This window comes from Chelonia mydas, chromosome 3, assembly GCF_015237465.2.
Source record: "Chelonia mydas isolate rCheMyd1 chromosome 3, rCheMyd1.pri.v2, whole genome shotgun sequence".
Classification (NCBI taxonomy): Eukaryota; Metazoa; Chordata; order Testudines; family Cheloniidae; genus Chelonia; species Chelonia mydas.
The window spans coordinates 115,689,486-115,705,063 of NC_057851.1; the positions used below are offsets into that span (position 1 = coordinate 115,689,486).

Sequence of the window (15,578 nt, forward strand, 5' to 3'; positions counted from 1 at the left end):
GCCGCTCAATTGTTAGTCCTTCATACTTAATCCCTGTTAGACCACTGTAGTGTATTGGGTAGAAAACTAACACACTAACTTTTAAAAAATAAAATGAATCCATTTTTACATAGCTTGATGGCAAAAGTTAGGATATGTATAGTGAACCATTAAGATGGAAGTTGTCCAAAATCTTGCCTTTTGGAAACAGAGTTTGCATAGGTGTAAGAAGAGAAAATAATACTGTAGACTCTGATGAAATGTGTTTAACTGTCATGTGAATCATTCTTGTCAAAAGTTCCTTATCCATATTTCTGTGCAAAAGACTTGAAGGTACTTAATGTACAAAAGAAAATGTTCTCTTGTTTCACTGCCTGTTAAATCTATAATCTGAGACAAAGGACAGATGATCCTAGAGCTTCAGGGTGATGTTTGCAAAACTCCTGGATGATTTTCTTGTAATACATTCTAATAGTTTACAAGCTTGCACTAAAAATTTTAGATGTTTCAAAAATCACTAATCAACTTCCCTTAACATTTGTGTTGAAACCATAAGCTTTGAGATACTCAGGTTATGTACACACTACCATTTATGTTGGGTTGTGAATAAGCCACTCTCCCAGAGTGATGTAAATTACACCGATCTAAGCGCCGGTGTGGACAGCGCTATGTTGGTGGGAGAGCTTCTCCCGCCGACATAGTTACTACTGCTTGCCGGAGGTGAGTAATTAAGTTGACCAGAGAGTTCTCCCCTGTTGGCTTAGAGTATCTGCACTAACAGCGCTACCGGGGCACAGTGGCAAGCTCTGTAGTGTAGCCATAGCCTCAGTTGTGGTTCTGTAGCCTCAGATCTGCCCACATGTGTTTGATTTCAGTTATATTTTTACATCTTGCTGCTAATTTATAATTTTGCAGGAGAAAGTCTGTCTAGTTCTAAAATACTTGTGGGTATGTAGAAATCAAAATATGGATTAAAAAGTCATACTACTATATACAAGCAGAAGATTAATAACTTTTATTTCTGTATCATGGTTTTCATTTTGAAGGACCTCAAAATGCTTTACAGGTTAAATATGTTCATATCAGTCACACCAATAAAAGACCTAGTGCGCTATCTTATTACTACATTATAGGTATACCAAGCAAAACTGGTGGTGATATTCAGAATTTCTGAAAATGACATCAATTTCATACTACAATTTGACATGCCTGTAAATGAGGAAAGGGTACTCCAGTATTTTTTTTTCCAAATACAGTTTAGGTTGATATCTCCTGATTGGAATGAATAAAGTCTAGTGATGATGCTGTGCTGCAGAATAATTGGTGGTGGTTTTTTTTTTTTTTTTTTTTTTATTGTGGTACCCAATAGATCCCAAATCAGGATTAGGTCCCATTGTGCTAGACCCCATACTAACACGTAGGAAGGTCTCTGGTAACTGGCCTGAAGAGCTTGCAGTTGGATTTGGTTGGAAAATTTTGACAGGATGAACCGTTTTCCATTGGAAAGTGTGGTTCTGTTGAAATTGAAACACTTTATGAAATGGTTTGGATTTCACAGCAACTTCATTTTGGAAAAAAACTGGAAATAATATCAGGGGAAAAAATTCCAGCAACATCAAGACATCCTATGTAGACGTTTTTATAATGAAACAGTTAGGGTTTTTTGTTTTGAAATTACTTCATTTTGAATTTTTAAATGTATTATAAGATAAAATGAAAAAAGTCAAAATCATAACATTTTGATTGAGTTGAAACAAATTTTTTAAAATTTTCTGTTGCAGAGAATTTTGAAATTTGTTGGTTTCGTTCTTATTTTGAAATCTCAAAATGCTTTGCCAAAAGGAATTTGTCTTCTGTCCAGCTTTATTTGCAGTCTAAGTTAATTCAAGATGCAAGAAGTGAATCCAATGATACAAGTTGAGGAGGGGGGGAGGATACATAGATTGTATGTAAAGGAATTTGAATTTGAAGAAGTTGGTTGAAATAGCCCATAACACGCAAACACCATTTGCGTTTGAAAATGTATTGTTGCTCACTCTTGCTTTTTAACGGGGTGTGTGTGTGTGGTGAAAATCAAAGTTGTGTTTTATGTTGGCTTTGTCAAATTCATTATTAGGGATTCAGAACATAACATGCATTCTAAAAATGCTTAATATTGCTGTTACAGCCCTGGCTGAGTTTCCCTAGTGGACTGTCACCAGTCTGCTGTATGGAACCCAATGTTTCGACCCCACATGTTCGTAACACCAGTGGATCTGAGCAGCATCCAGACATAGTCTCTAGTTCTGGCCTCTCAGGTACACTCCCTGGGGAAAAAACTGAGGAGTACTTGTGGCACCTTCGAGACTAACAAATTTATTTGGGTATAAGCTTTCGTGGGCTAAAACCCAGAAGTGGGCTTAACCCACTTCATCGGATGCATGCAGTGGGTTTTAGCCCACGAAAGTTTATGCCCAAATAAATGTTAGTCTCGAAGGTGCCACAAGTACTCCTCGGGTTTTTTGGCTGATACGACTAACACGGCTACCACTCTGAAACCTGTCCCCGGGGAAAGACTCTCTCTGTTTGGCACCCCTCTGTGAAATGGTGGGACCCTGCAGCCTAGCTGCCCTAAGGTCTGAAGACCAATTCTGAACCTCCCTAAGTTTCCCCAGAAGTTTATACATACTCTCTCCAGAGCTCCAGCCTCATGGGCACTCTGGTGTATCATTTAACCCTTTGGGGATACATGGCAGATAAAGTAAGGAACACACAGGCTTTGCAAAGAAACGTCTTAAATGCTCTCTCCCTCCTTTCTTTCCCCCTCTTCTCTTCCCAGAAAGCACAAGAGATTTACAGACCGATGGAAAAACAATGAACATGTGCAGACAATTCTCTCCTTCAGGTGTCCTCTTTACTCTTTGGAGTCCTTTGGGGTTTGGTCAGTATCCTTTGGGTGGGCGGCAGGTCCCTCCCGTTCTGAGGCTACTGTAATGCCCTTAGCATAGATGTGGCCTCAGAAAGAAAAGGATGGTCAGTTGAAAGGTGTGTTAACTACTTACGCTAAACAATCTGTTGTGCCTTGCATTTAGCTGTGACCCTTTGGGTAAGTCTACACTGCAATTAAAAACTTGTGGCTGGCACATGCCAGCTTGCTTGGGCTTGCAGGGGGTCAGGCTAAGGGGGTGTTCTAATTGTGATGTAGATACTTGGGCTGCAGCCCAAGCTCTGGGACCCTCTCAGGGTCCTAGAGCCTGAGCTCCAGCCCATGCCTGAAAGTCTACACCACAATTAAACAGCCCCTTAGCCTAAGCTCTGTGAGCCCGATTCAACAGGCACGCGCCAGCCATGGGTTTTAATTGCAGTGTAGACATAGCTTCTGAGTATAAAGAAAAGGAGGACTTGTGGCACCTTAGAGACTAACAAATTTATTTGAGCATAAGCTTTCGTGAGCTACAGCTTGCTTCCTCTGAGTATGTTTCCCAGACTTGAAGAACAGCTCTGTGTAAGCTCGAAAGTGTCTCTCTCATCGACAGAAGCTGGTCCAGGGAAGGATACTGCCTCACTCACCTTGTCTCTGTGTCCAAGTGACAGCTAAGGGCCAACATAACAGTTTACACAGATGGATGAACAATGTAAATATCAAGGAGGGAGAGGCACTTAGGATAGTACAGAGGGGTGATAATTAGGAAGAGTGGGTAAAATTAAGGAAAATTCCCTCCCCCAAAGGAATGGGTTACTTGAAGAATTTCTGTTAGTGTTGTGTATGGTTAACTATATATTGCATATGATAAATATACAGCTTGTGGTTAAATTTAATTGGATTAATTTGGGGACTAATTCAGGAATCACTTATTGATTTTATATTATGGCCAGTCCTTCTCTGAATCCATTAAGCAAATGTTTGAGTGCCTAGAAGTTCCTGTAACAGTTGAATTGTTACACTTTTTTTGTTGGGCTCCCCTGAGACCCTCTTCCACTCAGTTACAAAAAACGCAGTTTGACTCTGGAGTTTGTCACTCAGTTACCTTTTATTTGGCATACAGAAACACTGTGCCCAAGCTGGCCAGGATCAAACAGGGAGTGGATGCAGGGTACATCACAAATCTAAAATTACACAGCAAATCTTTTTCCTTATATACATCTTTACTAACGCCTGCATTTCTGGCTATACATTGCATCACTTGCATCTAAGTTAGGCTTGCAAAACATAATCTGGATGTGCTGAAAATCTCCATTCATAGGGGAAAATTTCCCCGTAGTGTGTAGTAAGTATCAAATTTGCCCAGAACACATGATTTCTTAAGAATGGTGTACTTGATTAAAGCAGAAGAGTATTTAATAGCTTGATGTAATCTTCATGTTATGTAGACATAGGATTAGGTTCAAATCCATATGATGTTTTTTGTTTTCCCATTTTTGCTTCTCTCTAAGTGTAACTACTTAAAACACTAATTTATATTTTATTTTAGACTTTACAGAAACATTTCTATGTGTACTGACGCTAACCATGAGAAATTTTACCGCTAAAATGAATCTTCAAATTGAGGTTGGATATGAGAGCAAAATCTGAGGGGATGCTAGCATGCCTCCATAATGACCACAAAGCCATGTGTTACACCAGTATTCTGTGCTGGTGCTCTCTTGCTCTCCCGTCCTCTGCTTTCTGTTTGGAGTCATATTGTGCAGCCTTAGGGTTTGTCTACATGGTGGGGTAATGCGCTCAATAGGGATGTAATTTCTAAAAGCGCTCTCCACCTGCATGGATCTTAGAGCCTGGGTTCCAGCCCAAGCCCAAACCTTTACACTGCAATTGTATAGACCCACAGCTTGAGCCCGAATCGGCTGACCTGGGCCAGCCACAGCGGTTTTATTTCAGTGTAGACGTATCCTAACAAAAAAACAAAACATCATCTATTTATTCAGATCTGTAATTGGCTATCAGGAGATGCCATGAGGCAAAGCTCAAGTTGACTTGTTCTCATTTCCTAATGAAGAGCGTCACTTTTGTATAACATGTTTACACTAGCCTATTCTGAGGTCTTGTCTTCACTGCTAAATGGTGCACTTTTTACCTCAGGATAACAAACACATGAGCTATCCCAAGACTAAAAAACACAGTGAAAGACAAGGTATTTAGTTTTTCCAGAAGGTAAAAGTAAAGTGAAGTCTTGAAGGGGGGTTGAGGTAAAACTAAGTGAGGTCAACTGTAGGTGGAGTTATAGGGCTGACCGTACCTAGTTTTATTGCTGTTTTATTTTATTTTTTTTATTTTTTTAACCTTGGGTTATGTCATATGTTAATTACCCTGCAGTAAAAACAAACAAGCAAAAAAATACCCAACACCTTTTTATAGCAATGAAGACAAGGCATAAATTCTTCTCTCCCAGTATATGGCAGTGTTCATACAGTTTGATGTATGTGATTTTCTAGGAATAACAAAGCTTATATTTTGCATGTTACACATTTGTTACTGTTAAACTTGTAAGAATGGGAGGAATAGGATAGAATCTCTATAAAGACAATACATTGTTTACAGGAGAAGAAACATTCATAGGGACAAGTTTTGTGTTACTACTGCTCCCCTGCTGTGGACTTCAGGCTCACAGAAGTGGAACTGTTCTCTTCCTACACATTTTAGGAACCTGGCATAGAAGAATACTTTAGGCATCCAAAAACTTTCATTACTCCATTTTTATCTTTTTTTAAAAGACTGATTTCTCTTTCCATTAAATAAATTCCTACACACAAGATATTAAACCTCTGACTGCTAGAACCTGGGACTGGATGACAGGAGATGAATCACTCAATAAATTGCTCTGTTCCATTCACCCCCTTTGAAGCATCTGGCTCTGGCCAATGTCAGAAGACAGGATACTGAGTAGATGGACCATTGGTCTGACCCAGTATGGCCGTTCTTATGACACAAATAAAACTGGAAGCTGCTGCATGAATAACTTGCTAGTTGCAAAAAGAATATTTCCTCTTGGAAATGGACTGATTATTATATTTCATTTATATTTTCATAGTACCTAGGAGCCTGTCATGGGCCAGGGTCCCACTGTGCTAGGTGCTGTACAAACAGAGAACAAAAAGATAGTCCCTGCCTCCAAAGAGCTTAGCATCTAAGTATAAGACCAGAGACAACAAATGGATACAGACAGACCAACAAGGGAGTACAAGGAAACAAAGACACTACTGGTCAGCATGACAGGCCATGATCTCAGCACACCAGCCACCTAGGATTTTTTTTAACTTTATTTTCCTGTTTTGTTTCAGTTCCACAGGAAAAGGCTTTTGTACATGGCTACAATTTTTTAAACAGCTGAGGTATGACATGACACTGACAGTTAACAGTACTAATTTGGACCTTCTAAATTAAATATGTTTTAGTATTCTGTGTTTACTGCTGCTTGGCACTTCTACAGTGACATCCACCGGAGCAAATCGTACTTTAATTATCTGTGCACCCCTATGAGCACCATAGGTAGAGAGAGGGAGTGTTTTATAAATGACAGCTTTTTGGTTTAGTGTGGATTGTGGTGGCTTTTTTCCTGTTGGGTTTGTTTTTGTGGGGGAGGAATGGGAGGTTGGTAGGGGTGAAGAGAAGTTGGGGATGGTAAATAAATATTGGTACTTTTGGTGGGGATAAGGATTAAATATGTCAAATATGTCCGTATATATGGAATATGTATAAATGTAGGCTAAAATTTTGATCTAAAACCTCCTTCAAGATGTTACGGGGATGAGGAGGTGTCCTCAAATTATCTCAACATCTGTTTCAAAAGTTAGAGAAAAATGAGATTTGATTTATTTTTATATTTCTGCCTTAAATGTAGAGTAAAGATTCAGGAAAGGGAATTTGATGGAAGAAAATGAAAGTAGTAATATAGGTGGAGTTCTGTATGACTGTAACGATAATGTGTCTTCAAATATGTTAAGGGCTATTAAAGTAATTGGCTTACTTTGCACCAAGGGGGATTTAGGTTAGCTATGAGGAAGAACTTTCTAACTACAAGGGTAGTTAAGATCTGGAATACGCTTCCAAGGGAGGTTGTGGTATCCCCATCATTAGAGGTTTTAAAGGACAGGTTGAACAAACCCCTGTCAGGAATGGTCTAGGTTTATGTGGTCCTGCCTCAGTACAGGGGGGCTGAACTTGATGACTTCCTGAGATCCTTTCTAGCCTTACATTGTTATGATCCTGTGTGGATAGAATAGCTAGCAATACATTTTTGGGTCCAACTTGAAGCATTTTATAAAAATATAACATTTCCTTATTCAGCATTATGGCAGAACCAGTGCAATGCTATAGTTAATATTGCGTTCTATTTTGCAGTAAAAATGGATTAATAACTCCCCTTCTTTATGCAAAATACAGTTTTATTTGCTCCAAATTTTGGCACATAATGTAAGTAAAACTGTAATTTTCAGTATTTTCAAATCCTATTAATTGGCTTCCGAGTTCTAAGCAATTAAAAACTGCCTTTAAAAAGTTAATTTGGAGTTTTACAATTTTTTTGCCTTAAAAAGACTGTAAAGGGCCAAAAATGTGTACCTAGTGAGATTTTTTTTTTGTGAGCTATCTTGGTTGGTCTCGTGTGGTGGTGGTAAGTTTGTGGAAGAGTTGTCTGAAGGCTGACATCCCTAGAGGTGGTAGAATTCAGGTTTTGGTGTGATTAATGGTAGCTCCAGTGGTGAGGTGTCCCTCTCTGGTGGAGCAGAGGGGTGGTACTGTCAGTTAACTTTAAACTCAATCTAACTTTTCATTTCTATGCTTTTGTGGTTGTGCTTGATATGTACAGACCAACCTTAACTCTCTCATCAGAAAATGTTTGTGTATTACTAAAATTGTAACTTAGGTTAATTTGTAAAAAACCAAGTTGAACTACAGTTAGGTAAAGGCTAATGGGTAAGCACTGTCTACATACTTTGGGGATGTGTATTCTATTTAAGTTAAAACTCGTATTGTTCAGTATTTATTTCCTTTAATTTACAAGAGGAACAATCACAATAAATGAATTGTAAGATTATCTAGTTTCATGTTGCTTTATGTATAGCTGTGATTACCTGAACATGTAAGAACTTCAGATGAATGACTTCTGTATCCTCTTTTGGAAATGCTCACTTCATAAAACAGTCGTCCTACATGAGTCAGAGTAGAAGTGTTTCCTACAGAATAGCACATTCGGGGAACTGATTTTCTTCTGCCTCTAGCACTGAAAGAAGATCTGCTAAAAATCAGAGTATGGGCTCTCACTTTAGTTCTACCAATAGGTCCTGCATGCTGCAGACAGTGGTTCATTTGGCTGCTTGCTGAGATATAATGCTTTGGCTGTAGAATTAGATAATTGCTGTTTGCCTTTTGCAGAAAGCTGTATATCACGGATCCTGATTTGTGGGATATATCACAGATCCTGATTTGTGGGGGTGGCTTTGTTTTTGGATGCATTTTAAAGTTTTTGCTGGAAGCAGATTTTGGCATTGACATTGTCAAGTTCAAATGCACATTGTATTAAGATTTGTGTGATATGTCATTTGTGTTGCTCGGCCCACGCCCTTCTTTCCTCCCACCCAACCATTTCTCTTACTGGTTATGAATCATGAAGTTCTGCTGATATTTTCCAGTGTGAATGCTGAATATTTAAATAGATTCTTTCTGCCCATAGGCTCGGGTGATGTATGACTTTGCTGCTGAACCTGGAAACAATGAGCTGACAGTTAATGAAGGGGAGATCATCATAATTACCAATCCGGTAAGAGAAATCAAATGGAAACCAGGCTACAATGCACTGACCTACTTCTAGGGGTTTGTGCTGAAAAGAGAGGCTGAGTGGCATCTAATGGGAAAGCTCTTGCACAGTCTCCCTTCCTCCTTCTAGGGTAAAGGCAAATAAATTAAATGCAAAAGATTATTCCAGTAATGGTAAATTTAAATTAATAAAAGCAAGCTCAGAGCACAATTAGGCATGACTTTACTCCTCTGTACCTAGGCATGTTAGTGGTCTCTGATCAGTATTGTCCTCTTGTACCATCTGTACTTTAGTGCCTTGTCACAAGAACATGCTAATGATAGTGACACCATTAAATCTGAATTTATTGTCTTTTTTGGGTTGAGGTAGTTACTCAGCATTTTTATGTAGTCTCTTTTTGCATTGATTATTGTTTGTATCTAAATGGTCATTCTAAAATACTGATGAATTTCAACTTAAAACATTTTTCACATTCAAATCTAAATGTTGTCCAAATGCAAAGACACCAATTTATGCAGGCTTTAACACAGCAAAACTTCTGTTTCTAATTGATCCGTTTATTGTTAGGGTAGTGTTCATGGAGTGGGAGAGAATATTAAGGCTCTGATCTTGTAAAAGCTTAAGCTTTATGCAAAACTTTGTGCCCTCTGAGTAGTTCCATTAACTTTAATGGGACTATTCAAGTGGTATGAGGCTCTCTACAAGTGTAAGTCTTTGCAGAATCAACAATTTTACTCCTAACTAAATATCAGTCAGATTTTAGGAAAATTTTTAAATCTTCTCTACCAGAATTACTGGTAACACTTGCAAAAATATTAATATTTTTAATTCACACTTTACTATTTATGCTGTATGTATTTTTATGTTTTTATATTTCACTCATCTTGGCTGGTGAAAGACTATTCTTTTGCTGTTAGGCCATTGTTGTTAGTCCATAGTCTCATAGTAAATCTCTATAATGGGTTGTTGAAACTCTGTAGGAATAGATTTTGCTTCTGTACAAACACTTTGATTGAAATTTGGCATCCATAAAAAGTAATGAGAACATCTCTATCAGGTTTTATAGAAAACCTTTTCTTTTGGGATACTGAAGTGTTCAGGTTATAGGCTAAGAGTAAAAAGTTAGAGTATGTCTACACTGCAGTGTAAGCCTGTGCTTGGGTCTGGGCTCAAGTCTAACCCCCCTTATGTCTAGACTTTAATTGCGCTAACCCAGGGCTCGAACTTGGGGTCCAGGCCCCTAGAGGGTCTGAGCTCGAGTTAAGCTGGGACCCCCCAGGGTACGAGCCCTGTTGCTTTGTGGTGTAGATGCAGCCTTGCTTGACTTAAGTCCTGGGAGTCAGCCAGCAGTATCCCACAGTTCCATGAGCCAACTTCCTTAGTCCCCCCCCCCCCCCCCCCCCCCACACACACACACTCTCTCTCTCTCTCTCTCTCTCTCTCAACAATCTGCAATTTACTCTGTTAAAAATGGAAGCCACCCCCTCTTTGCAAAAGGCAGCAGCTCAGGTCAGTGTTAACCCATTCTCTTCTGATCACCGAGCTGCAAGCGCGCTATCAGAGAGCCCCCTGGGTTTGCAATGGAGAGCAAACCGATCATGACTTTTATAAAGCAAGCTTCTTCCTGACGATAACGTGCAGAATAGGCAGTACAGTTTTCCCACAGTGCACCATGGTCCTAGGGCTAGAGTAGCCAGGTGTGGGGGTGGGCATTAGGGACTCTGGGATATGGTTACTTTGACTCAGGTCTACGGTGCAGTGTGGACGCCAGAGCCCTAGGTTCGAGCATAGGTTAGAAAAGCCTTTACCTAGGTTTAAAATACCATGTAGATGAGGTGGTCAACCTGTGGCTCCAGAGCCACATGTGGCTTTTCAGAAGTTAATATGCAGCTCCTTGTATAGGTACCAACTCCGGGGCTGGAGCTACAGGCGCCAACTTTCCAATGTGCCGGGGGGTGCTCACTGCTCAACCCCTGGCTCTGCCACAGGCCCTGCCCCCATTCCACCCCTTCCCACCCCCTCCCCTGAGCCTGCCATGCACTCGCTCCTTCCTCTCCCCCCCAGAGCCTCGTGCATGCCACAGAACAGCTGATGGGGAGGGAAGGGGAGGCGCTGATTGGCAGGGCTGCTGGTGGGTGGGAGGTGCTGGGAGCAGGGGGGGAGCTGATGGGGGACTGCTGACGTATTACTGTGGCTCTTTGGCAATGTATATTGGTAAATTCTGTCTCCTTCTCAGGCTCAGGTTGGCCACCCCTGATGTAGACCTCCAGGCCAGGGTTCCCTAACACCGGTCAGCTGACTCGAGTCCCACTAACTCAGGGCTTACATTGCAATGTAAACATACCCTTAATGTCCAAGCACCTGTCTTGTGCACCAATCAAAGGTGGCCTTAAGTTTTGAGTTCTGGTTCATCAAAGCACTTCAGCAAATTATAATTCCTATTGAAGTCATTGGAACTACTATGTACTTAATTTCAAGCACTTGCTTAAATGCTTTGCAGAGTTAGGGCCCTGGTGAAGAATAGGGTGCTGGAGAGCAGCAACAGTAAGTGTTTTCAAAAGATAGTGCAAGACTTTTTAGAACTTCAGGAAACTGCTTATTCAGTGGCTTAGCTTGGTTCACATTGACCAGACATCCTGTGTGTAAATATTATCAGATCATTCAAACAAACAAAAACCTTCAAAAACTGTTTCAGGGAGTGTTAACTGGGCCTTTGTTTATATATAAATTTCCCTTCAGTCAGATGTAATTGAAGATTTGTCATCAATATAAATCACCATTTATCTGCATATAAACTTTATTTGGTTTTGTTTTTTTCACTTAATATGCTGAAAATGAATATATATTAAAACAGTTGAGATTCAGAAATTTGAAGGTCAACAGAGATTCTTTAGCATACACAGGCCTAATTTAGCATATATGAATCAGCTCATTGTACAACCGGTGGTTGAGAGACGCTTCGATTTCTAATAGGCCCAGTTTATTCCAGGTCATGTTGTCCTGCTATCAACCCTGGTCAATTTCTTTTATGAAGGCTGCAAAGCCTTAAGTATCTTGTTGTTCTTTAGCATATATATTATGCTAGTGTGGAGTGGCTCCACTGAGATCTAGCGCACACACACACCCCCACCTCTCCCCCGGTCTTAGGCACTGTACAAATGCTTAGCGAGAAACAGTTTCTATCTCTAAGAGCTTACAAACTAGACAGACAAGAAAAAGGGTGGGAGGGACTATTTTCTGAGTTCTTTGGTATGGCATTCACCTGCCATAATGCATGAGACAATCCTTACTCTTCCTGCAGTTCTCTGCCTCCATTCAGTTCCAACATCTGCAGCAAATGAGGTGGAGATCCTACAAACAGCCTCATTGTCTATGCAATTCTGATTCATTCCCTGAGCATTGTCTATCCTGTGTGTTGAATGAGGCAGTGGTACTGTACGAACAGTATGTGATCATGTAATTTAAGTCTTGTATCACCATGCATGTGCACAAGGGGGATGAATTAAGGTTGTGTGCGCAACCTAAATTTTTCACGTTCTTTTGACTTTGCAAGCTAGCTAATGTTCTGTTAACTTAGTTTTTTAATAATTTCCTACAATTTTGAAAACAGTTAAAATTCACAACATCTATGTGAGGGAGGCCTGGTCAATATTATCTTCCTCTTATAATGAGAAAATTGATGCTCTGGAAGGTTTAAATGAATTTGCCCAAGGTCTCAGTCATATCTTTCTCTCAAATCCTATTTTCAAGTATCAACTACAAAACTATAGTAGATGCTGAAGTATGCTTTAATCTAGAGAAAATATTTGTATAATGCTTATTTTTATTTCTTTCAGGACATAGGTGGAGGTTGGTTGGAAGGAAAAAACAGCAAAGGAGAGAGGGGACTTGTTCCAACAGATTATGTTGAAGTAAGAGACCACAATATAACAATACAGAAATACTTGGTAAAGCAGAGCTAAAGCAGATTCCGTGCTTTTATTTTATTTATTTATTTATTTTAATATTGGAAACCTTCATTTAATTCTCTAGACTGAAGCCGTGATGAAAGATGGCAGTACTTAGTTCCACTACAAATCATTTTGTATTAATAGTTTAGAAGGTCAGAGTAAACACGTATCTGAATACCATATACAATTACTATTTTAAAAAAAAAAGTCAAGTGATCATATCATGTTTACTGCCTATTCTAAGTATAGAGAGGGGATATAGTAACTTCTGGTAAATGCTGACTTTTCAGTGCTGCCTAGTGTACTGTATCTCCTTTAGAGAAAGGAGAAGTTGTACGTAGTGGAGATTGTTTAATCTGTAAAATGTTAATGTCACTGGTAGTTCACAAGAGAACCAAAAATAATACTCACATCCTGTTCCAGAATAATTGAACAAGTACAAGAATGAGGATTGATTTATTAAAAAAAAAAAAAAAAAAAATCTGATTCTGGTGTAGGCTTTTTTTCCACAAATTATCTAGTGATGCAACTAACATGGCCATACAACAATAGACTTCTTCCTGTCCTCTTCCAGTTCCCATAAAACAGTGGGCCATACTTGCTGTTAATACCCAAATTTGATAAATCATTGAATGCAGGAAGTGTACACAATGCTCTGGATTGTTAGTTTGGAGCTGATTCTATTGTCTGCGGTTAAAGATGGAATTCTATCAATTCATTTTTAAAATCCTTTAATTTCAGTAGTTCTAGTGACCCTGAGAACAATTGAAGTAACAACAGCACATAAAACAATGTAACTTATTTCCTATAAGAATGACAGATGTCTTAAAACAGCTTTGTCCATTTTCAGATTCTAACGGAAGGTGCAAAAGATGGATTTCCTTGTGGCAATTCAGTAGCTGACCAAGCCTTTTTTGATTCCCTCTCTTCAAGTACAGCTCAGATCAACTCAGCTGCTAAAAACAATAACCAGGTACATCGTCGGTTTCTTTTTGGCACTGTAAGCATAATAGGCTCTATTGACAATACTACTTATGCTCTTAAATTGCACTGTACTATATTGGTACAGTAAAACCTCAGTTACGAACACATTGGGAATGACGGTTGTTTGTAACTCTGAAATGTTCATAACTCTGAACAAATTGTTATGGTTGTTCTTTCAGAAGTTTACAACAGAACATTGACTTAATATAGCTTTGAAACTTTACTATGCAGAAGAAAAATGCTACTTTCCCTTTTATTTTTTTAGTAGTTTACATTTAACACAATAGTGTACTGTATTTTCTTTTTCTTTTTTTTTTCTGTCTCTGCTGCTGCCTGATTGTGTACTTCCCATTCCAAATGAGGTGTGGGGTTGCCTGGTCAGTTCGTAACTCTGGCGTTCGTAACTGAGTTTCTACTGTAAGTCCTCACAAAAAGCATGGAAAAGGCAATTGTGATGGAAGTATCTAAAATTTTGCTGAAGATTAAAAAAAACAGCTCATTTGTTCATATTGTGTAATTTTAGAAAAGCTGCTCCTGGAAAAGCTAGCATAATTCTAACATAAATAATTGCTTATTTTCTTATTTCTAATTTTTGTTCTTTTCCTGCATAAAGCAAAATCATAGAAATCTATGAACTAAACTAAACCTCCTACCTATATTTTCCTCTTTTGTACCTTGATCTTGTCAGAATGTACACCTCCACTAATTTTGGTTATTAGCAGCATCTGCTTGTAGAATTGCAGCTTCTAAGATCTGATATTCTGACCTGTATAAAAGAACTCTACCTGCTGTTCTACTTTTCTGTAGAGTACCATGCAAGTTTGACATTGTAGAAATATTATACATTTTTATCAAAATAACTTTTCAGCACTCAGCAATAAAGGTTTTCTTTTTACTTGGCACGTCTGGATCTGGTATTTGCTGTTAGTTTACCATGACTTTATAGCAGGTCAGTTTAGGACTCAGCAGCGTGCCATTTTGTGAGTAGGAAACTATCTGGTGAGTGGGGAGTTTAAACCGTCTCTTATGGCTGCAAAATAACCCTCCATAAGTGAACCACTGCAGAGCTGTCTTCCTGAGTCTGTGGACAGATGACTGTGCTTCTGCTGTTAGTGGCAGAGTGAAACTCATAAGACCCTGCTCAGTTTCACTGCTGCTTTTCATAATCCTCTGGACCTCAGTGAAACTGACATTAGTCCTGTTGATTTCACTCATCTGCTGCATGGAAAAACTATGAACAGGGATTATGGAGTTATTTGTGGGAAGATTTCTCAGGATGTGGGGAGGGAGAGGTGGGAAGAGGGGGCCAGCTATTAGTTCCCTTCCTTTCCAAAGTCAGGAGGCTCTCAGGGTGTATGGAGAATGAAAAGAGTAAGATCCTTTCCACAGCCAGAGTGGGTGGAGTTTCCAATTTATTGGGCTACTGCTATCTGGAGGTCAACGTTGTTGTTGTTATTATTATTATTGTGTATTACCACAGCACTTAGGAGCCCAAGTCATAGAGACAGAACTAAAGGACTGCATTCAGCAGCATCATTTGCAGCAGTTGAAGGGGGAGGGGCTGATCTTCTTACCTGGGCACTGTCCTCGACCTTACAAGTGGGGCATATCCCCCTCATCATTTGATTAGCCTTTGGCTAGTAAATTTTAGGTACCTGGCTAATGTATATCTGGTAATCTCATATGGATCTACAAACTGTATCCTTTCACATGTCGAAATCTCGGTGGTAATTCAATTTTTTGAAGTCCAGAGGTCAACAGCCAAATACATGATTCTTTCCAGCAGTGCAGTGCAGTGCAAAGGTCTCACATGTTGGAAAGAAAATAGCTTTCTTATCAAAACAGTTGTAGAGGCACATCCAATTCATGGAACTCTCCAAAAACAGCTGGTAGTTTTCTGAATGTACTTTATTTATTTGCACTGCAAGACTGT

At 39.3% G+C, this 15,578-nt stretch overlaps 1 protein-coding gene across 2 annotated transcripts in view; it reads left to right on the plus strand.

Moving 5' to 3' along the window:
• Positions 1-15,578, plus strand: part of SNX9 (sorting nexin 9) — a 94,235-nt gene that overhangs the window by 25,595 nt on the left and 53,062 nt on the right. For both annotated transcript variants that reach the window (XM_037895053.2, XM_043544257.1), the window contains exons 2-4: positions 8,628-8,714; positions 12,548-12,622; positions 13,512-13,634. In XM_037895053.2, the coding sequence (XP_037750981.1) occupies positions 8,628-8,714; positions 12,548-12,622; positions 13,512-13,634 (285 nt within the window). The remainder of the gene's footprint in view (positions 1-8,627; positions 8,715-12,547; positions 12,623-13,511; positions 13,635-15,578) is intronic.